The sequence below is a fragment of the Anguilla anguilla genome, chromosome 5, assembly GCF_013347855.1.
Source record: "Anguilla anguilla isolate fAngAng1 chromosome 5, fAngAng1.pri, whole genome shotgun sequence".
NCBI classification, from domain to species: Eukaryota; Metazoa; Chordata; class Actinopteri; order Anguilliformes; family Anguillidae; genus Anguilla; species Anguilla anguilla.
In genome coordinates, this window is record NC_049205.1 from 202807 (window position 1) to 225000 (window position 22194).

The following is a 22194-nucleotide window of genomic DNA, read 5'->3' on the forward strand; positions in this document are numbered from 1 at the left end:
TCATCTCCAGTTATACAAGTCAGGGGGTGATGTTCATGAGGTACTGCAGCTAAGCAATGTTATTTAATACTATAGCTAAGGGGTATACTGTACTTTCAAGGAGCAGGAAGTATTTCTTATTTAAAAATCTAAATATTAGTGCGCTGCATTTTGATCTTGGCTTGGCTGCTACCCCATAAACTCTAATCCTTTTATGGATACTGATGCATAATTTGGGCAATATAAATGAAATGCTAAATAACAGCTCTGAGAAGGTGATCCAGTGAAAGTAGTGAATGCTTTCGTCCACACAGCTGCTGTGTGGTGGCAAGGTTAAGACTTCTACTGTGAGCGCTGCATAATTTGGAATGTTCCAAGTGTTGTAAAATGCCAAGTACATTATATTGTGGTAACAGGTGCAACTGTGGGTTTAGCATTTGGTCTCCTTCTCAATCCTAAGCAAAACATTGTCTCACTGAAAAAAATATTACATGGTACGCAAACATTTCAAGTCAGATACTGTTAAACCACAGTAAATGTGAAATGGTATGCCTCATATTCCATTTCTAAGTCTTGTGAAATTATTATTTTTGCTCCAACACATGATTTAAGCATTGTCAGAGGGGAACAAGGAGTCCTCAAAAGGAGATAGACTATATCTCAAATCATATACTGATCAGTGTTTACACACTTTGCGGTAGACTGTATCTGGGGGACAGAACGACAGACGCTTCAGACAGCACACAATGGGACTGAAGTGCAGCAATGACCCCATTTTAGTTGATATATCCTGCAATAAACTCTACTCTACTCTCCTTGGTCAGTCTGAATATAAATATGCTGTATGACTAAAGGCTCTACAAGAACCTCAAACATCACAGATTCTGGGTCATTCCGTTGAATAATACTTTGGCTAATATTTTAGAATTTGTAAATATATTAATCTTTTTACTATAATTTATATTTGATTATTCAAAGTGTACATACACATTTCATATGAAAACACTGCATCTAAATCAGTTTATGTGCTTTAGGGTTAGGCAATAGTGATGTTTGTGTCACACAGAAGCAGCTGCTGTGGCTGAATCTGAAGACTTGTTTGTTTTGCAGTTTAGCCTGAAGGGCACTGCAGGTATCTTCCATTCTGACAGCACTGGCAATAGATTTTTTATATTAAAAAACGTGAAATAAACTATTTACACAACTAACAACAAATTGTTGGAAGTGCATTTCAGGCAGACATTCACATTAGGAATGAGAAATTATTATGAAACATTTACCACAAAATAAAGCAGTATTTTTTTTTTGCTTTACACAAAATGCCGTGTGGTTTAAGTTTACCTCTCTCCAGCATGTTGGATTGAGCCAAACGGGACAGACACTAAGCAGCTTGCTGCTGACATACTGGCTAGGACTGTAAGGAAGCCGACACACAACAGATCAGTGGAAATCAGTCTTCTCACAAACGGGAATCTCATGAATGCAGTTTCTGTGGCGCTCACAAAAGCACTGAAAGCAGAGAGGCGTCTTCCCTTCTGTTTCCTGTGAGTAATGCAGCTGTTAACTGGGATCAGTCACCAGATAAATCCTGTCCCGCTAAATTAACCTGCATTTTGCAATTAAAAAACTCACTTTGACCACAGCTGCAAAGACACCTAATAAGAAGAATAACTGCATCATGCAACGTCTCGGGTAGATGTTTTTTAAGCAGTAGTTTAAGACAAAACCGTTTTGCCTTTTAAAAAAGAAACTGTAATAAGGAAGTCCCTGCTGGTCCTGTGGCTGGGCCTCTGCTCTCACACACACACACACACACACACACACACACACACACACACACACACACACACACGCACACGCACACGCACGCACGCACGCGCGCGCACGCACGCACGCACGCACGCACGCACGCACGCACACACGCGCGCGCGCACGCACGCGCGCGCGCGCACGCACGCACGCACGCACGCACGCACGCACGCACGCACGCACGCGCACGCACGCACGCACACACACACACACACACACACACGCACACACACACACACACACACACACGCACACACACGCTCACTCTTTCCTGCCCTCCAGGTGGTTCTTCTCCGGCTCAAAGAAATGCTCCACAATGGCGTCCACCAAGTCATCCAGCTCCATCTTCAGCCGCTTCACGTCACTGCAAGGAAACGCACACACACATGCTCGTCAGACAAACACACACACACACACACACACACACACGCGCACGCACGCACGCTCCTCAGGAACACACACACGCACGCACACGCACGCACGCACACGCACACACACACACATGCTCACCTGTTCCCAGGTGCAGCGCACAGCTCAGTGTAATACTTGATCTTCGGTTCGGTGCCGCTGGTCCTCATGGTGGCCACGCCCCCGTTTGAGAAGGTGAAGGTGATCATCTGACTGCTCTTACTGGTGGGGAGCACCTGAGACCCAAAACCCCAAAAACACGTGAGAAAAATCTGCACCAGTGACCCTCTCCCCTCTGGTCCTGGCTGGGGTCCAGTCACATTAATACGCGCTGACATACCAAAGCTTTCCATGAACCATTTATGGATGAATGCAAAGTACTGAAAGTTGACAGTGTCTTAGACATGCATCTGAATTTATTAAATTACATGAATAATTATATATATTACAAATACTCTTTTTTCCGTATCAACAATCAAAGGAGTTAGCGCACACGCAGCTGAGCAGCCACGCGATGGTTCAGTATGAGGCCGCAGCTGCTCTTTCAGCCTCGAGGACAATTCAACTGTCGGCCATCTTAAATGTGGAGTTTACCTCCCAGGTCTGAGAAACGGTAGGGTTAGGGTGAGAATGCCTGCTCTCCTCTCATTGGTTTATGTAGCCCGCGTGACACAATTTGGATGAAGATAAAAACAAGGTTTCAGGTTTAACAGCAGGCTGGAAGCAGGGCAGCCATTTTGAGACTAAGGGAAGGAGTCTTACGGCCTTCTTGTCTGGCTGTTGGCTGTCGTAGCCGGTGGTGAGGTCCCTCACGCTGGACACGGTGAAGCTGCCGCACCGTGTGGGGTAGGTGTTCTCCCCGTCAAAGTTACGCAGCCGCTGGAACAGGCCGCGGATGGTGTCCTGGTCGTGGCAGATGAAGTAGGAGTTCTTGGTGATGTGATAGCCGTACCTGGGGAGCAGGAGACAGAGGCTGAGCAGCGGGACTCCGGAGCGAGGAGCACACTCACCTCCACCAGCCAGGACACAGGGCCACAACGGGTCAGTTTTACAGAGGGGTACAGTGGCGGTGCAGTTAAAGTGCAGGGGGGGGTAAGGTGCTGGGGGGGGGTGCAGTGGGGGTAAAGTGCTGGGGGGGGTGCAGGGGGGGTAAGGTGCTGGGGGGGCTGCAGTGGGGTAAAGTGCAGGGGGGTAAGGTGCTGGGGGTGGGTGCAGGGGGGTAAGGTGCTGGGGGGGGTGCAGTGGGGTAAAGTGCAGGGGGGGTAAGGTGCTGGGGGGGGGGGCTGCAGTGGGGTAAAGTGCAGGGGGGGTAAGGTGCTGGGGGGGTGCAGTGGGGTAAAGTGCAGGGGGGGTAAGGTGCTGGGGGGGGGCTGCATTGGGGTAAAGTGGCGGTGCAGGCGGGGTAAAGTGCAGAGGGGGTAAGGTAGCAGTAAATTGCAGGGGGGGTGTACAGACTCACTCTTCGTAGATGGCGGTGAGCTGCTGGGACAGACTGCTGCCCTGCTTGCTGATGTAGGAGGTGAGCTCGGCTGCGATGGCGGCAGCACTGACCCCATCTTTGTCCAGGACCGCCGGACAGCACATGTAACCTAGGAGATGGGCAGACAGGAAGCTCAGCACTGGAGGCACACGGATACACGCTGCATGGTAACTACGACAACCAGCTCAACACTGCAATCGCTTCAATTCTAGCTTTGTACTTCAGTCAGGAACTGCTTCCAATCTGTGTGTGTGTGTGTGTGTCTCTGTCTGTGGGCATGTATCTGTGTGTGTGTATGTGTGCATGACAGGTGCTCTCAGGGCGGTGTCAGGCCTGAGTCAGTGCTCTCGGGGCTGAGTCAGTGTGCTCAGGGTGGAGTCAGTGCGCTCAGGGTGGAGTCAGTGCGCTCAGGGTGGAGTCAGTGCGCTCAGGGCGGAGTCAGTGCGCTCAGGGCTGAGTCAGTGCGCTCAGGGCGGAGTCAGTGCGCTCAGGGTGGAGTCAGTGCGCTCAGGGCTGAGTCAGTGCGCTCAGGGCGGAGTCAGTGCGCTCAGGGTGGAGTCAGTGCGCTCAGGGCTGAGTCAGTGCTCTCAGGGCGGAGTCAGTGCGCTCAGGGCGGAGTCAGTGCGCTCAGGGCGGAGTCAGTGTGCTCAGGGCGGAGTCAGTGCGCTCAGGGCGGAGTCAGTGCGCTCAGGGCTGAGTCAGTGCGCTCAGGGCGGAGTCAGTGCGCTCAGGGTGGAGTCAGTGCGCTCAGGGCTGAGTCAGTGCGCTCAGGGCGGAGTCAGTGTGCTCAGGGCGGAGTCAGTGTGCTCAGGGTGGAGTCAGGGCGCTCAGGGCGGAGTCAGTGTGCTCAGGGCTGAGTCAGTGCGCTCAGGGTGGAGTCAGTGCGCTCAGGGCTGAGTCAGTGCGCTCAGGGCGGAGTCAGTGTGCTCAGGGCGGAGTCAGTGTGCTCAGGGTGGAGTCAGGGCAGAGTCAGTGTGCTCAGGGTGGAGTCAGTGCGCTCAGGGTGGAGTCAGTGTGCTCAGGGCAGAGTCAGTGCTCTCAGGGCAGAGTCAGTGCTCTCAGGGCGGAGTCAGAGCGAGCAGGGCGGAGTCAGTGCTCTCAGGGCGGAGTCAGTGCGAGCAGGGCGGAGTCAGAGCGAGCAGGGCGGAGTCAGTGCGAGCAGGGCGGAGTCAGAGCGAGCAGGGCGGAGTCAGTGCGAGCAGGGCGGAGTCAGTGCGAGCAGGGCGGAGTCAGGGCCGTGTAAGCGTACCTATCGCCTCCTCGAAAGCAAACAGCACGGTCCGGCCCTGGTCCAGCAGCTGCTTGGCCCGGTTCCCCATCCACTTAAAGCCAGTCAGGGTTTCCTGAGCAGGAGGAAATGCTCCGTCAGAAAACATGCCGGCCGCACAGCACCCTGGTGGGCGCTAGGCGATGACATGACCCCCCCGACCCCGGTTTACCGTACGGCGTCTGAAACTGCAATGAACGGTGCGCAAAAAATGCAAGCCCTTCTTCTATCGTTAATTAATTATTTAGAAGATGGATTGATTGACTGATTGATTGACAGATGAATTCTCCTCACGCGTACCTCGAAGTGGAAGCCCTGCTTGAGCGCGATGGCGCGCAGGATCTTGGACGACACGGTGCTGGCCAGCATGTAGACGTCCTTCACCTTGGAAGGTTCCGGAAACTTCTGCCTCCAGCAGCGGAACAGCCACCAGCCCAGCAGAGCGCCCAGCTCGTTCCCCGAGAACACCCGCCACTGACCGCTAGCAGACACACAACACAGCGTCGCTACGACCGCCCTCACCCTCACACTAACCCTCACCCTCACACACACCCTCACACTAACCCTCACCCTCACCCACACCCCCACCCCCACCCTCACACTAACCCTCACCCACACCCCCACCCCTCACACTAACCCTCACCCGCCACTGACCGCTAGCAGACACACAACACAGCGTCGCTACGACCGCCCTCACCCTCACCCCCACCCTCACCCACACCCCCACCCCTCACACTAACCCTCACCCACACCCCTCACACTAACCCTCACCCACACCCCCACCCTCACACTAACCCTCACCCCCACCCCTCACACTAACCCTCACCCACACCCCCACCCTCACACTAACCCTCACCCACACCCCCACCCCTCACACTCACACACACCCTCACACTAACCCTCACCCACACCCCCACCCCTCACCCTCACCCTCACACTAACCCTCACCCACACCCCCACCCCTCACACTAACCCTCACCCACACCCACACCCTCACACTAACCCTCACCCACACCCTCACACTAACCCTCACCCTCACCCTCACACTAACCCTCACCCACACCCCCACCCCTCACACTAACCCTCACCCACACCCACACCCTCACACTAACCCTCACCCACACCCTCACACTAACCCTCACCCTCACCCTCACACTAACCCTCACCCACACCCCCACCCTCACACTAACCCTCACCCACACCCCCACCCCTCACACTAACCCTCACCCTCACCCACACCCACACCCTCACCCTCACACTAACCCTCACCCTCACACTAACCCCCACCCTCACACTAACCCTCACCCACACCCCCACCCTCACACTAACCCTCACCCTCACACTAACCCTCACCCCCTCCACCACCCTTACCTCTGCTGTTTCTCCGCCACGGCCAGCCGGTCGGCGTCGGGGTCGTTGGCCAGCACCACCGTCGCCCCCTCTTTATCCGCCAGAGCAAAGGACAGCGTCTTCAGACAGACAAACGGACAGAGGACAGCGTCTTCAGACAGACAAACGGACAGGTGTTGGGTGTGCACACTGACACTGTAGACAGGGTCGGGGTTAGGGCTAGGGTCAGCGCTAGGTGTGCACAGTGTAAACGGGGTCGGGGTTAGGGTTAGGGTCGGGGTTAGGGTCAGGCTCACCAGCACCCCCTCTCCTTCCTCAGGGTTGGGGTACTTGACCGTGGGGAACTCGGGGTCGGGTTCCTTCTGCTCTGGGACAGCGAAGGGGGGGCGCAGATCAAAGGCCTGGAACGCTGACTGGACGAACGCATGCCCCACTCCGTGGACAGACGTGTGCACAAACTTGACCTCTGAACTCTTGTTGATGCTCCTGGGGGGGAGGGAAACATGGACAATGGAGAATAAAATAACACTGGAGAAAAGAAAATAAACCCTACCCTGCATCCCTATGAAGATTCTACAAATCACTGGTGGTTAGAGATGTGTTTAAACCCCTTCAACTACACAGCACTCAGAGGCTGAAATATGGTATATATCTGCAATCCATCACCTTCACCACCACCATCATCATCACTGTCATCGTAACCACCCTCAATACCATCATCATCATCAACCTCTCAGTCATCAGCGCCACCCTGCAGCATGCAGAAGCGCAGTGATGCAACCCACAGTGACAGTGACGCACCCCATGGTGACACAGTGACGCACCCCATAGTGGTGCACCCCACAGTGACACAGTGAGGCACCCCACAGTGACACAGTGAGGCACCCCACAGTGACACAGTGACACACCCCACAGTGACACAGCCCTACCTGTGGAAGCACATGTCCTGAATGGCCAGGAAGTACTCCCGCTGGATGTCCTGGAGGGGGTCCTTCACCAGCGGGCTGTCCCGGACCAGCTGGTCCTCCCAGGCCTGGGGCCAGGGCTCCAGGCTCTCCTCGACGGCGCTGGCGATGCCCGTGTCATGAGGCGGGATGATCTGGGCGCCATTGTCCCAGTACACCTGTCACTCACAGCAATCAGAGGGGAGGGGGCGGAGCCTGCATTACAGCTGCAGCTACTTATTCAAACAGACACCTGTGTGAGCCCGTTCACACTGGGAATGCACAGCTAGAATGAGCAGGAAACCCTCTGCTTTGAGTGAGCACACTCTGTAAAGCACACACACTCCCTGCTTTGAGTGAGCACACTCTGTAAAGCACACACACTCCCTGCTTTGAGTGAGCACACTGTAAAGCACACACACTCCCTGCTTTGAGTGAGCACACTCTGTAAAGCACACACACTCCCTGCTGTGGGTGAGCACACTCTGTAAAGCACACACACTCCCTGCTTTGAATGAGCACACTCTGTAAAGCACACACACTCCCTGCTTTGAGTGAGCACACTCTGTAAAGCACACACACTCCCTGCTTTGAGTGAGCACACTCTGTAAAGCACACACACTCCCTGCTTTGAGTGAGCACACTCTGTAAAGCACACACACTCCCTGCTTTGCGTGAGCACACTCTGTAAAGCACACACACTCCCTGCTTTGAGTGAGCACACTCTGTAAAGCACACACACTCCCTGCTTTGCGTGAGCACACTCTGTAAAGCACACACACTCCCTGCTTTGAGTGAGCACACTCTGTAAAGCACACACACTCCCTGCTTTGCGTGAGCACACTCTGTAAAGCACACACACTCCCTGCTTTGCGTGAGCACTCTGTAAAGCACACACACTCCCTGCTCTGCGTGAGCACACTCTGTAAAGCACACACACTCCCTGCTTTGAGTGAGCACACTCTGTAAAGCACACACACTCCCTGCTTTGAGTGAGCACACTCTGTAAAGCACACACACTCCCTGCTTTGAGTGAGCACACTCTGTAAAGCACACACACTCCCTGCTTTGCGTGAGCACACTCTGTAAAGCACACACACTCCTCTGAAATATACGCATCAACTTTAAGCACAGAACGGTAATCAAATATTGTTATCCCTAAACATACTTTTAATCTACGAAACCTAGAAGACATTATTATTATATTATATTATATTATATTATATTATATTATATTATATTATATTATATTTTATATTATATTATATTATATTATTAAAGCGCATCTTTAATGGCTCTGCAGAAAGCCATGGCAAAGCATGCGGTCCATTAAAGGACTTTGCAGTTGCATGATTGATGTCACATCAACCAACGACAGCCGTGTGAGAGATTAAACGCACGTCTGAGGACCAGCTACAGGGCGGTCTTTAGGGTGTGTGCAGGATCACATTTTAATTTCCACCCAGCACCCTACGCTGCAGCCACTTTGCATTACCCACAATGCACTGCCACAGGGCCAAGGCCTGTCTGTAGAACACGGCGGAAGGTTCTACCTTGTAGCCGTTGTCCTGTTTCGGGTTGTGAGACGCCGTCACCATGATCCCAGCACAGAGCTTCAGGTGGGACACTGTGAAGGGCTGGGGGGGGTGGCGGCATTGTGAAAACCAGATTAGTGTGGAACTATGGCAGAATGACACTGAACACCAGCTGTTTTCAAGCTGCTTAAATGTGATTACATTTTTTTAATTATTCGAAACACTGACAAGAGAATGAAGCAAAATATTTACAGTACATTTTGAAATGACAGTCAAGTTACTTTATATATATTTTATATTCATCCAACATTTCATCATTTTAGGGATGGCTTTTCAATCACTGCCAGGGTACTTTCAGATCAAGGCATAAAAATGCGTGACTCCATCTGCAGCTATAGGGGGATATTACAGGGGCAGTGGGGCTTCTGGGTAAACTATCGCTGCTGTGCAGCCTTGGATGGCTGGATATTATATCAAACAGACATGGATGCGTATGTGCGTGTATGCACTATCCACAGTGCCCATGCCAAGAGAGATACAAACATTTACAGATACTGCATGTGAGAATTCTTACTACAACAGTTTCTATCTCATGTCCTTGAACATGATTACAGCCAAACAAAATGTAGGCTACCTTCCAAATATTAATGGAGTTTTAAATAATTGAGTCTTTCTTTATGAATCTTACCACCTCCCTATTCCTTTTATTTCCTTTAGGAAATAAGATTCAGAATGCGGGCGAGCTTTAGCCACAATGCTTGGATGCACTGCACATTAAGGGCTGCAGATGTTGGTGTCTGCAAATCAGACCTTGAACTTTACCCAGACACAGATAAATACACAACTGTGTGAGTGTAGTAAATCTGCCCCAAACACTGAGCCTGGATGCGTTGGGCTGGTGATATTAATCCTTTTTCAGATACTAGACGAGCACGATTACAAGTTTGTAAGTTCCGTGAATGATTTAAGAAAATTATAAAAAGCGTTTAAAAAATACTAATAAAAAAGTCCAGTCTACAGCAGAACGAAGGGGATTAAACTTGTCTGGAGGTGTTCAGCCGGTTGGTGAGGAAACGGCTCTGTTTGAGAAACGCAGAGTGGGGACGTACCACAAATGGGGTGGGAGTGATGTCACTGAAGAGGTACACCGGAACGCCGCGGCCAATCAGCACTGCGGTGGCGAGGCGGGCGAAGCGCTTGCTGCTCCCGCCGCTCTCAGGGTGCGCACGTGCGTCGAACCCGATCGCCACGCCCCGCGCCTTCAGGTCCGAGAACCTCTGCTCCAGGTACCGGCACAGCCCCTGAGAGGAGAGACCAGTCAGACACGCTGCACAGCCCCTGAGAGAGACCAGTCAGACCAGCTGCACAGCCCCTGAGAGGAGAGACCAGTCAGACCAGCTGCACAGCCCCTGAGAGAGACCAGTCAGACCAGCTGCACAGCCCCTGAGAGGAGAGACCAGTCAGACTAGCTGCACAGCCCCTGAGAGAGACCAGTCAGACCAGCTGCACAGCCCCTGAGAGAGACCAGTCAGACCAGCCGCACAGCCCCTGAGAGGAGAGACCAGTCAGACCAGCTGCACAGCTCCTGAGAGAGACCAGTCAGACCAGCTGCAAAGCCCCTGAGAGGAGAGACCAGTCAGACTAGCTGCACAGCCCCTGAGAGAGACCAGTCAGACACGCCGCACAGCCCCTGAGAGAGACCAGTCAGACCAGCCGCACAGCCCCAGTCAGAGAGGAGAGACCAGTCAGACCAGCCAGTTTAGATTGTTTAGTAAAGTCTGGCATATATAAAAAAAATAATAATAAATTAAAAAAGGACAGAATGCAGTTGTTACCCTTTATTTGGGCAGTGCAGCCTGCAGTACACAGCCCAGGCAGAGCACAGACTCAAACCCGTTACATAAGCGTGCGAGCCTCATCACGCTCTGCCGCTAGCTGCTGGTTACCATGGCAGCCTGGGGCACAGTTCCTGTTTATTCAGAGTGATGGACAGTTCATCGGCGCACTTTGCTCGTTCCGTGCGGCAGTGTACCTGCAGCAGGTGGGCCGGGTCTCACCTGCGTGGTCTTGATGACGGTCAGGCTCACCTGTGTGGCCTGGATGATGATCAGGCTCACCTGTGTGGTCTGGATGACGGTCAGGCTCACCTGTGTGGTCTGGATGACGGTCAGGCTCACCTGTGTGGTCTGGATGACGGTCAGGCTCACCTGTGTGGTCTGGATGATGGTCAGGTCGTTCATGCAGGAGATCCCGGGCCCCATGGCGGCCCGCAGTCCTGCCGTCCCAAACTCCATCCGCGCCCCAAAACAGCGCCGCAGCTCCTCCACCGACCCCCCCTTCAGCATCGCCCGCACGGCCGCCAGCGTCTTGGGGTTCTGGAACACAGTCCCACAGCACCTCACATGAGAACAGCGACCACGGCGGAAGGGGCAGGCACAACAGGTACAGCAGGGCTGCCCAACCTGCTCCTGCAGGGTCTCACTCCAACCCTAACAAAGCACACCTGACTCTACCAATTCTACTACCAGACATCTAGCTGTTAAATGGGGAGTGCCTCCTCCACCCCCACCCCCAGGAAGATGTACGCGCATGGGTGTGTGTGTGCGTGCGTGCGTGTCATTTTTCATGAGGCTAATCTAGTTTAACTTGAAAAAGAGCACATTTACTCCTTTTGGCTCTGGTTATTTATGCCTGAGTGGCAGTGGCTCAGTTCCCCTGAAGGTGAGCACTTTGCACGAGTCACTTTGAACCTCACAGAGTCCTGAATAAAGGCAAGAGCAAACGCAGCCAGACCCTGCACGTGATGTCACATCTCGCTTCCCCCAGAAAGGCACATTCACATGCAAGCCATCGCTTAGATGCCTACCCAATCGCTCCTGTCAGTCCAAACTGCTGATCCCTTACAGTCCTACTAGATTCCACAGTTCCACCAAGGCAATGGGGTCATAGGGATTTTTACTTTGATAAATTACACTTCTGAACAAAGTTGGAGCTGATTTTAAATACAAGACAAAACGGCAACTGTAGTACAAGAAAGATATAGGGGCTCTGGAAAAGGTTCCAAGAAGAGCAACCAAATTCTTAATCTCTTCAAGTTTAGTAAAAGAAGACTCAGGGGTGAACTCCGGGGATTTTCAAGACTAGGCTTGGAACAGTTTTGATACTATCTTGTCTGTTGGTAATCAGAGCAATAGGTACAATTTCTTCAGGAAATGGCGAGCATTGTCATTATGTTATAAGGCGGTTGGCGGACAATTTCTATTCTAAAATAGAGAACTGAAGGAATCTCATGCAGTATTAAATGCTGTCAACACATAAAACACTAATGTACACTGATTATCGATCTGATATCCGGTGTTTTTCTTTCTTTTCTTTTTTTGAGCTGACCTTAGTTGTACTTCTCCGAATTATAACGTGAATTGCTGTTTGTCAACCAGCGACAGCATACAATCCTGCATCATAGACTCTGGAGTAGCCAAGGAACGGAGAAATGTTTTGTTTAGCAAAGGCACCACCTCATTAACACTACTTCCGTTGTTTTATTTAACACAATAAGTCAACACTAACGTTACTTAACGCTACATTCATTTGTAGCGAGTGTACACCGACCTAGTTTCAGCTACGTAACGTTTTAAGAGGACTACCGTAAACCCTCTGCTCAGTACTTAGATTTGGCAAACTGATCTAACGAAGCTATCTATTCTTGCTAAACAACGTTTGTTTCGTCGGGAAGAGAATTATCATCGGTTTTGTACCTAACCAAGGACTGTGTTGGAATGGAAACTAATGTTTTCACCTAGTAAGTTATCGATGGCTAGCTAGCTGCCAAGTTAGGCAACGACTGGTAAAAGAGAAAGTTACAGCAGCTAGCGGACTCTGCGATCATTTCCAAACAACATTTCGGAGTACACATTAAAAAATATCAACATGGCCAGCGACACACTTGTTCGTGGAATTACACGTCAAATAATAAGACATAGTCGATCGTTTTCCAAACAAACGCCATAAATCCCAATGACGAGTAGCTAAAATGGACTGCGAGGTAGCACGCACGTCAACGCGCTGCGCAACAATGTAACCGCTTCTAGAAGCTGGTGAGCCCAGCTGGATTTCTATTTCATTGCAAATCTACTTAAAGAATTCCTACCGGTTTACAAATTTGTATAAGTCGGAAAGTTATCTAAATAGTACACACTGTCTTCTAAAAAAAATGCTAGTCCGTCAGCTAAGCAGCTAACGTGACAGCTAGCTAGACAGGCAACATCACCTTGTCGAACTGCAGCCACTGTTTGATGGCATGGTTTAATTTGACGTCCCCTGTCGCGATGTCATTGTCCATGTTTTCTTCCCTTTGTTTGCGTTGACAGCACCTTTTGGTAACGAGTAATACTGCAGCTACAGAACAGGTCAGTCCATACAGAACACCTACAACCAGCGCGCTCTCCCGGGTCAGAGATGAATGAGCCCATGGGCGTGGCGCCCGCGAGGTTACTTCCTACATCAGTATACAAAGCCACGCGTGGGCGGAGTTTGCCCGCTGCGCGACAGAACGTGAATCACGAGTGGATACGCGTGAGAAGCATGTTTAACTTATTTAGATCTAATTTCTTGAACTCTTAAACCAATATGAAGAGATAATATATTAGCCGGTACTAATATTGTTTAAATGTTTCTAAATTACATAAATATTTTCTTGATCAACCACTACCTACCTTGTAAAACTGGACCGTCAAAGGATGCTGCCATATTCGACTTTAGCCATTACATTGTTTGCACACTATGTACCTCATTCACGAAACATATGTACGATTATTGTAAGAACGTTTTCTAGAACATTCATCATTTTTTTTCTTACCCGTGTTTGCTCATGGCTGTTTCCTTATGCTAACCACATGAACAGGATTCCGCATAAAATGTACAAACAGTCAGAACTCATCATCTCATACACCTGGGATATGCAGAAAAACAAAGGTCTGCACATGTGTCATGAATCCCATATTGGTTTTTTTGTAGGAACATTTTTAAGAACAAAAGTAAGAACAATTTAAGAGACGTTTTGTGAATGAGGCCGTATGATTCCACAAATGAGACACACAGATGTATTATTGTAGTTTGACTTCATTAAAGATGCAACAAAGGTATAACTGGCACACTGTGAGACATACACCAACTGCCACAATCACTTCGAGATCTCTCCTGTGTAATTCCCAAAAGAACAGTTCCCACACTGTCAAACACACCTCAAAACATTTCTGACTTGACATAGAACAACTATGGTATGTAGCACTTGTCTGGCGAGCTTGTTTTTGCAATCTGTAAACTAATCTACAACTAGCACTTAATCTTTTGGGTGAAAAATACCCCTCTATATGAAATTCAGTACAAATACAGCAAAAAATATCTCAACATTTAATCGTAACACTAAGTGTGTGTGGATGCTGCCAGCCACAGGGCCACACGTTCGGTCTGACAGAAGCATTTGCCAGCCCATAACATGGTGAGACAGGTGTAGATAATAATAATAATCATAATAATCATAACACCATTGTATTAGATGCAATCTAAACTATGTATGTTTCTGATGATATCCAAGTCAAATTTGTGTGCTCAAAAAATCAACAGTCGAGTGGCCATGAAGTTTTGTTTAGCTTTTTTTTTTTTTTTTTTTAATCTCAGTATATCTAGAAACTATAACTACAGTGTATTATAAAAATAAACTGACCTGGGCTGCCTGTCCTGGGACAGCACAGTTACAGTAAACCATAGACTCTGCACATCCACTAGATACTGAGCTCCATTCTGTTAACTTACATTAAACCATAGAGTCTACACATCCACAAGATACTGAGCTCCATAAGGGCAAAAGACATTCTCTATAGTGCTAAAAACTACCTGCTATGACCTCTGCTGGTTACAGTGTGAGCTGAGATGAGTAGGTGCTGAGTATCTGTGGAGTCTAAAGGATCTGTGATTCAGCTCAGTTATATATTTACAGAGTGAGAAGTGAGAGGTCAGGGGTCAGGGGATGTGTAGTCATGGAAGCGACTGAACCAGGATGATCTTCTCGTTGATGCAGAACCGGTGCAGCACAGTCAGCAGGTTCTCCCCACAGCGGGACACCTGTCTCTCCATGGCCAGCCGGAAGTCCTCCTTCACCCCCTTGGTGATGCCGCGAGTCACCGTGTGGTGCCTGGAGGAGGTGGAGGAGGAGGAAGAGGAAGAAAGCATGAGGACTTGAGGCACATGAGCGGTCCGTACTGCAGAATTTCCAGTTGTTGAGATCGCAGCATCATCCAACACAGAGCAGCTCGTGAGACTGTAACGGCCGCTTCAGGGAATTATGGGGCAGCAACCCGTCTGATCAGGGCTGAAACCAATCAGATCGTTTGCTTCGTCTAAATCTACTGTTTCTTTCATAAGGCCAGAATGAATAATGACACTACACACAAAACCTCACAGACTAAAGAGGCTGCACAGGCCCACTGACCAAAATAATACACACACCGAACAGCTGGCTTGGCTACGTTGGCTCACGTGAGCGGGTAATTAAATCAGTTACTCTGTAGTGGCCATTGAAGTATGACACTATGCAGAATGTTACCAGGGTCTTGTGCATCTAATTTGTGTCAACTGACTCTTAACAACCGCAATCAACTGAAATTCCTTCCACTCTCAGCGGAGTGTGGGGACTTGCATTCATGAATTTAATTTATTTTTGAAAACGTTTTAACTTACAACACACACACACACACACACACAGAAAAAGGTCATTGTGAGGACACGGAAGTCATGCAGGGACGAGCGCATTGCAGTCGATGAGAAGAGGGAGAAGAGAGAAGAGGGAGGTCAGAGGAATGGAGACTGCGTAGACTGGCAGGAGCTGGGTTGGGGGCTCGCTTGCGCACCTCCTCTTTCAATCTCAACATTGATTGGCCCACAGCTCAGCACTCAATCTCAACACTGATTGGCCCAAGAGAACAGCTTCCCTATTAGGTCCATACAGATTTAAAAGTAATTACACTGAAAATTAGATTCATTCTTTCTTTCTTTTTTTTTTAAAACAACAAAGTTAGTTGTTATAAGGCACGTCAGATTGTTGAGTTGTGAAATGCAGATCTTCCTAGGCGGACAAATACCATGCGGTGCCATCTGTAGGGCGGACACGGGCCAACCCTGACACCAATCCCACCGTGAAGCTGCGGGTTCGATTCCCCGCCATGGCACCCTGGGCACTAACACACCCCCGGTCTAGAGCCCCCCTGCCTGCCCCGTCAGAATAAAAGGGAAAAGGACGACGGACGGTCTGCTCTCCATTTTAGAAAAAAAGCACAAAAAAACACAACATTGTTCTTAAACACTGCAGCAGAACGTCAGCCAGATGTCCCCAGGAGGAGATTTAAATGAAAAGTGTAACCGAACTGATGAAGCCACTGTTATAACAGCTCTTAACCCTGCTATCCATCACTGTTATAACAGCTCTTAACCCTGCTATCCATCACTGTTATAACAGCTCTTAACCCCGCTGTGGCCTGGAGAGAGTCCGCCTGAGCGGGTATCCACGGAGACGCGCGGTAAAGACCGCCTCTCTCCCTGCAGGACTGCTGAGTGGCACAGTCTGCGGGTCTGAGGGCTGCACTGCTCAGGCAGCTGCACACACACTGCAGGCACAATGAGTCAGCCAAAACCAGCGCCCCCTTGTGGTGGTGCAATTCTCCACTGCACTGAGCTCCACTGCTTCAGTAATAAAATAAACATGACGCATGTAAGAATAGTGGCTCAGCCAAAAGCAAGGTAAAGAGAGAGGGCAGACTCCAGCCAATCAGCTGGAAGCAAGGTAAAGAGAGGGCGGACTTCAGCCAATCAGCCGGAAGCAAGGTAAAGAGAGGGCAGACTCCAGCCAATCGGCCGGAAGCAAGGATATGAGAGGGCAGACTCCAGCCAATCAGCGAGAAGCAAGGTAAAGAGAGGGCAAACTCCAGCCAATCTGACGGGAGCAAGGTTAAGACAGGACGGACTCCAGCCAATCAGCTGGAAGCAAGGTTAAGACAGGGCGGACTCCAACCAATCAGGGCAGACTAACGTGGCCAATGAGATTTCGGGCTATGGCTAGGTGAGGACACACTGTAAGACACAAATTCCCTCCCAGAAGAACGGGCAGTTTTGGGACTCCATAAACGGGCGGGAGTCTAAAATCACAGCTAAGAGCAAGAACGTCCTACTCAAGAAAAATGGGAAAATAAGTAATGAAAAATGAAAACCAAATGGACTGGATACATCACAATAGAATAACAAAAACGTACATACAGTACAATGCAACTTAATTATAATGAGTATAAGAGTAAAATGCATAAAAAATAAAAACCAACTGGAGAAACAGCAGGTGAATGGCCAGGCTGAATGGAATTGGGTGGGGGTGGGGGTGGGGATTGGGGGGGGGGGGGGTACCTGTCAGTGGTCTGCACCCCAGGAAGCAGCAGGTTATTAAACTCCTGGGACACCAGCCCCAGGGCAGGGCTGGGGCTCCTAGAGACAGCAAACACCATCATTCAGCTCCCACAAGCAAACTACAAACCCCCCCTCAAGGTCAGAGGTCAAGCCAGCTTAACAGCCAATGAGAGGGCACCAGGGGAGGGCAAAGCTTAAAAACAGGACCCTATGTGTGCTTCCAGTACCCAAAAGGACCACAAATCTGTCCCACTCAGAACAGCTGGTCAAAGGCTCCATCCTCGACTACCTCCCAGTGTCTGTGCTTTAACTGAGCAACAGAGCGGCAGCAGAGCTTTTCCCTCACCGAACATCTGCATCTACACCAGCACAGGCTGCATCTGTACCAGCACAGGCTGCATCTGCACCAGCACAGGCTGCGTATACACCAGCACAGATCTGCGTCTACACCAGCACAGGCTGCACCTGTACCAGCACAGGCTGCGTATACACCAGCACAGGCTGCATCTGTACCAGCACAGGCTGCATCTGCACCAGCACAGGCTGCATCTGTACCAGCACAGGCTGCATCTGCACCAGCACAGGCAGCGTCTACACCAGCACAGGCCTGCACACATGTAAGTGGCATTAAACTGAAGCTCCGTGCTGTGACTTGCCTAGCTGCAAGAAGATCTGGGCGTGTCGTAGGAGATTTCAGTTAAGCAACACTTCTGAAACTTTGCCAATTACACTTGGAGAACTACGTTTTTTTTTCTACATTACTCTTAACCCTTCATTACACAACTGAACCTCCAAAGAGGCTGATACTCAACTGTTACCCTTTTTTCTCTGGGGAATGCAGTCCAATCCACCATTTTACCTGTAAAACAAGCCTGCTTCAGGTGTGAGATCCTTAGCTGCACCTGGCTGAGAGTCACTAAGGAGTCCAGTAAGGAGTCATTTTCACTGGAAGAGCAGGCATACCAGCACTCCTCAGCAGATCCCCCTGGTCTCGCCCCAGAGGCTAACAGTGAAAGTCTTTTATTTACTCAGCTGTTTCTGCATGAGACCCCAGAGCATGCGGGTCCAGCCAATCACATCACCCGGCTGTGCCCAGATAATAACCTTGCTACTGAGCACACTAAACCCCACTGTTTCCCTCTCATCCAACTCCAGCGAGTACAGAGTACGTGTGTGTCCGTGTGTGTGCGCATGTGTGGGTGCGTTTGCGTTTGCGTGTGCGTGTGCATGTGTGGGTGTGTTTGCGTGTGTGTGCGGGTGTGGGTGCAGGTGCGTGTGCGTTTGCGTGTGCATGTGTGGATGCAGGTGCGTGTGCGTTTGCGTGTGCATGTGTGGATGCAGGTGCGTTTGCGTGTGCATGTGTGGGTGTGTTTGCGTGTGTGTGCGGGTGTGGGTGCGTGTGCGTTTGCGTGTGTGTGCGGGTGTGGGTGCGTGTGCGTTTGCGTGTGTGTGCGGGTGTGGGTGCGTGTGCGTTTGCGTGTGCATGTGTGGATGCAGGTGCGGGTGCGTTTGCGTGTGCATGTGCTCCTGCGTGTGCGGGTGCATTTGTGTGTGCATGTGTATGCGGGTGTGTGTGCATGTGTGTGTGCATGTGCAGGTGCGTTTGTGTGTGCATGTGCGGGTGCATTTGTGTGTGCATGTGTGGGTGCATTTCTGTGGTCGGGTGCGCGTGCATGTGTGTGTGCACGTGCATGTGTGTGTGCATGTGCGGGTGCATTTGTGTGTGCATATGCGTGTGTGTGCATGTGCGTGTGTCCACATGCTGAGGTGGGCGGGACCTTACTTGATGAGCATGCCCTGATTGGGCAGCAGCTCCAGCTGGACCTTGCCCCCTTCCGTGGTCCGCAGGTAGGCAAACTCCTCCAGCATGTCTATGTCTGCACAGGTAGGTCAGGAAGAGGTGACAGTGAACGGGGGGCACACATCCGTGCGCTCTTCCCCAATTTGACCAAGAAGCTCCAATCCAACCAAAAGCGTGCAGACAGCTGCTCAAGGTTCCTTCCACTCAGCCGGAGATGAGACAGGACTCCTGGACTCACCGGGATGGGTAATGCACTGCAGCAGTAATACTTATCCCATCAGTCAAAGTGAAGGATACTGGTGACATAGTTGAAGAAGTTTTCATATTGGAAGCTGCCCTGCTGACAGATCTTATCCACGGCTTTCAGGAAGAGCGCCTCACCCTGCGGCCAATCATGCTGCAGGAGGACGATCACATGACCCAGGGCCAGGTCATCCCTGGTCTCAGTGAAGGCCCGGAGCTAAGAGAAGAGACTGAAGTCAGCGCAGCAGCACGACAAAGCAGGGAGCGCTACAGGGAACGCTACAGGGAGCGCTACAGGGAGCGCTACAGGGAGCGCTACAGGGAGAACTACAGGGAGCGTTACAGGGAGCGCTACAGGGAACGCTACAGGGAGCGCTACAGGGAGCGCTACAGGGAGCGTAACAGGGAGCGCTACAGGGAACGCTACAGGGAGAACTACAGGGAACTCTACAGGGAGCGTTACAGGGAGCGTAACAGGGAACGCTACAGGGAGCGTTACAGGGAGCACTACAGGGAGTGCTACAGGGAACGCTACAGGGAGCGCTACAGGGAGTGCTACAGGGAACGCTACAGGGAACGCTACAGGGAGCGCTACAGGGAGAACTACAGGGAGCGCTACAGGGAGTGCTACAGGGAACGCTACAGGGAGAACTACAGGGAGCGCTACAGGGAGCACTACAGGGAGCGCTACAGGGAAAACTACAGGAAGCGCTACAGGGAGCGCTACAGGGAAAACTACAGGGAGCGCTACAGGGAGCGCTACAGGGAAAACTACAGGAAGCGCTACAGGGAACGCTACAGGGAGCGCTACAGGGAGAACTACAGGAAGCGCTACAGGGAACGCTACAGGGAGCGCTACAGGGAGAACTACAGGGAGCACTACAGGAAACGCTAACCCAAACCCAGAGGTGTGCCTACGGCATGCAAACGCCATGGAAACGCACCTTGAAGCAGGCCAGCATCAGCTGCAGGCAGAAGGGCATGATGGCCTTACTGGTGCAGGGAAGCAGCCGCAGGTCTGTCCCTGAGAGAAATACCACCGTTACAAACACACACACACACACACCCACACAAACACACACACACACTCACACACTCTCTCACACTCACACACAAACACACACACTCACGCAAACACACACACTCACTCAGACACACACACACACACACTCACTCAAACACACACACACTCACACACACACACACACACATGCGCACACACACACTCAGACACACACACACACTCACTCAAACACACACACACACACACTCACTCAGACACACACACACACACACACACACATGCGCACACACACACGCACACACACACACACACACACTCACTCACTCCCTCACACACACACACACACACACACACACACAGCATATAGTCAATCCTTCCAAGCACAACTGGGACACAAATTTCAGTGCCATGGAAATATCATCCCACACATATTAGCCAAACCCCAAGCACAAACCCAAACCCCGCCCTAACAGGCGGAGCAGCGTACCCTTCCCCAGTTTGGTCCTGGTCCGGGGAACGTCCTCGCTCGTCTTGCTTGGGCTCATAGTCTGGGGCACCAGCCCCCCCACCACTTCCAGAACTTTCTCACAGGCCAGCTGAGAAACACAGGAAAACATTTTCAGAAAGTGTCAGATCATCACTAGAGGGCCAAGACAGTATCTGCTTTACAAACCAAAAAACAGTCAGGACAGTCTCTCAGGACAGTCACTCAGGACAGTCTCTCAGGACATCTATCAATCCCAGCACACAGCGAAAAAAACACAAACACACGGTATCCCATGCAGAACTGCCACAGACCCCAGAGACAGGGAAGGGGAGAGTAACGGGCCTGTGGGGGGGGTGGGGGGAGGCCAGGGGGGCGGGGACACAGGAAGGCCAGCGGGGCGGGGACACAGGAAGGCCAGCGGGGCGGGGACACAGGAACACCAGCGGGGACACAGGAAGGCCAGGGGGGCGGGGACACAGGAATGCCAGCGGGGACACAGGAAGGCCAGCGGGGCGGGGACACAGGAATGCCAGCGGGGACACAGGAAGGCCAGCGGGGACACAGGAAGGCCAGCGGGGTGGGGACACAGGTAGGCCAGCGGGGCGGGGACACAGGTAGGCCAGCGGGGCGGGGACACAGGAAGGCCAGCGGGGCGGGGACACAGGAAGGCCAGCGGGGCGGGGACACAGGAAGGCCAGGGGGGCGGGGACACAGGTAGGCCAGCGGGGCGGGGACACAGGAAGGCCAGTGGGGCGGGGACACAGGAAGGCCAGGGGGGCGGGGACACAGGTAGGCCAACGGGGCGGGGACACAGGAAGGCCAGCGGGGCGGGGACACAGGAAGGCCAGCGGGGCGGGGACACAGGTAGGCCAGCGGGGCGGGGACACAGGAAGGCCAGCGGGGACACAGGAAGGCCAGCGGGGCGGAGACACAGGAAGGCCAGCGGGGCGGGGACACAGGAAGGCCAGCGGGGACACAGGAAGGCCAGGGGGGCGGGGACACAGGTAGGCCAGCGGGGCGGGGACACAGGAAGGCCAGGGGGGCAGGGACACAGGAAGGCCAGTGGGGACACAGGAAGGTCAGCGGGGCGGGGACACAGGAACACCAGCGGGGACACAGGACGGCCAGGGGGGCGGGGACACAGGAAGGCCAGGGGGGCGGGGACACAGGAAGGCCAGCGGGGCGGGGCGGGGACACAGGAAGGCCAGCGGGGACACAGGAAGGCCAGCGGGGCGGGGACACAGGAAGGCCAGCGGGGCGGGGTTTGGGTGAGGGACTCACGCGGTGCTCTCCCAGCGCGTAGTGGCAGGAGGCGAGCTGGATGAGGGCGCGCTGGTGCTCCAGCCCCCCCGAAGAACCCATCTGCCCCGGGGGGGGCAGCTGGAAGGAGGCCAGCTGGTGCAGGCTGCTCAGAGCCTTCCT

The 22194-nt window shown here is 52.0% G+C and overlaps 2 protein-coding genes across 3 annotated transcripts in view; both read right to left on the reverse strand.

The window, feature by feature from the left end:
* Positions 1-1985: 1985 nt before the first annotated feature.
* pgm2 (phosphoglucomutase 2) lies at positions 1986-13275 on the reverse strand. The gene is made up of 13 exons (XM_035416698.1): positions 13040-13275; positions 10980-11147; positions 9882-10073; positions 8791-8874; positions 7223-7416; positions 6590-6779; positions 6315-6412; positions 5244-5424; positions 4926-5019; positions 3656-3785; positions 2959-3148; positions 2299-2432; positions 1986-2152 (listed from the first exon to the last, which is right to left on the reverse strand). The coding sequence occupies exons 1-13, from the start codon at positions 13109-13111 to the stop codon at positions 2050-2052; spliced, it is 1830 nt and encodes a 609-aa protein (XP_035272589.1). The 5' UTR covers positions 13112-13275; the 3' UTR covers positions 1986-2049.
* A 597-nt stretch (positions 13276-13872) lies between these two features.
* The window catches only part of ints10 (integrator complex subunit 10), a 17704-nt gene continuing 9382 nt past the window's right edge, over positions 13873-22194 (reverse strand). Inside the window, exons 13-19 of one of the 2 annotated variants that reach the window (XM_035417390.1) lie at positions 22054-22194; positions 20773-20881; positions 20206-20285; positions 19316-19478; positions 19001-19094; positions 17218-17295; positions 13873-14962 (exon numbers count right to left, since the gene is read on the reverse strand). The exon at positions 22054-22194 is cut by the window's right edge and continues 9 nt beyond it. In XM_035417390.1, coding sequence (XP_035273281.1) covers positions 14806-14962; positions 17218-17295; positions 19001-19094; positions 19316-19478; positions 20206-20285; positions 20773-20881; positions 22054-22194 — 822 coding nt within the window. In that variant the 3' untranslated portion in view covers positions 13873-14805. The remainder of the gene's footprint in view (positions 14963-17217; positions 17296-19000; positions 19095-19315; positions 19479-20205; positions 20286-20772; positions 20882-22053) is intronic. The other variant, XM_035417391.1, reaches the window with a different exon arrangement.

Excerpts from the sequence above, each read along its gene's own strand:
- pgm2 (XM_035416698.1), bottom strand. The coding sequence starts at position 13,111 with ATGGACAATGACATCGCGACAGGGGACGTCAAATTAAACCATGCCATC. Across the intron at positions 7,417-8,790 it reads AACAGGACAACGGCTACAAG|GTGTACTGGGACAATGGCGC; the intron begins GTAGAACCTTCC and ends TGTGAGTGACAG. Across the intron at positions 3,149-3,655 it reads CTCACCGCCATCTACGAAGA|GTACGGCTATCACATCACCA; the intron begins GTGAGTCTGTAC and ends CCTGCTCCCCAG.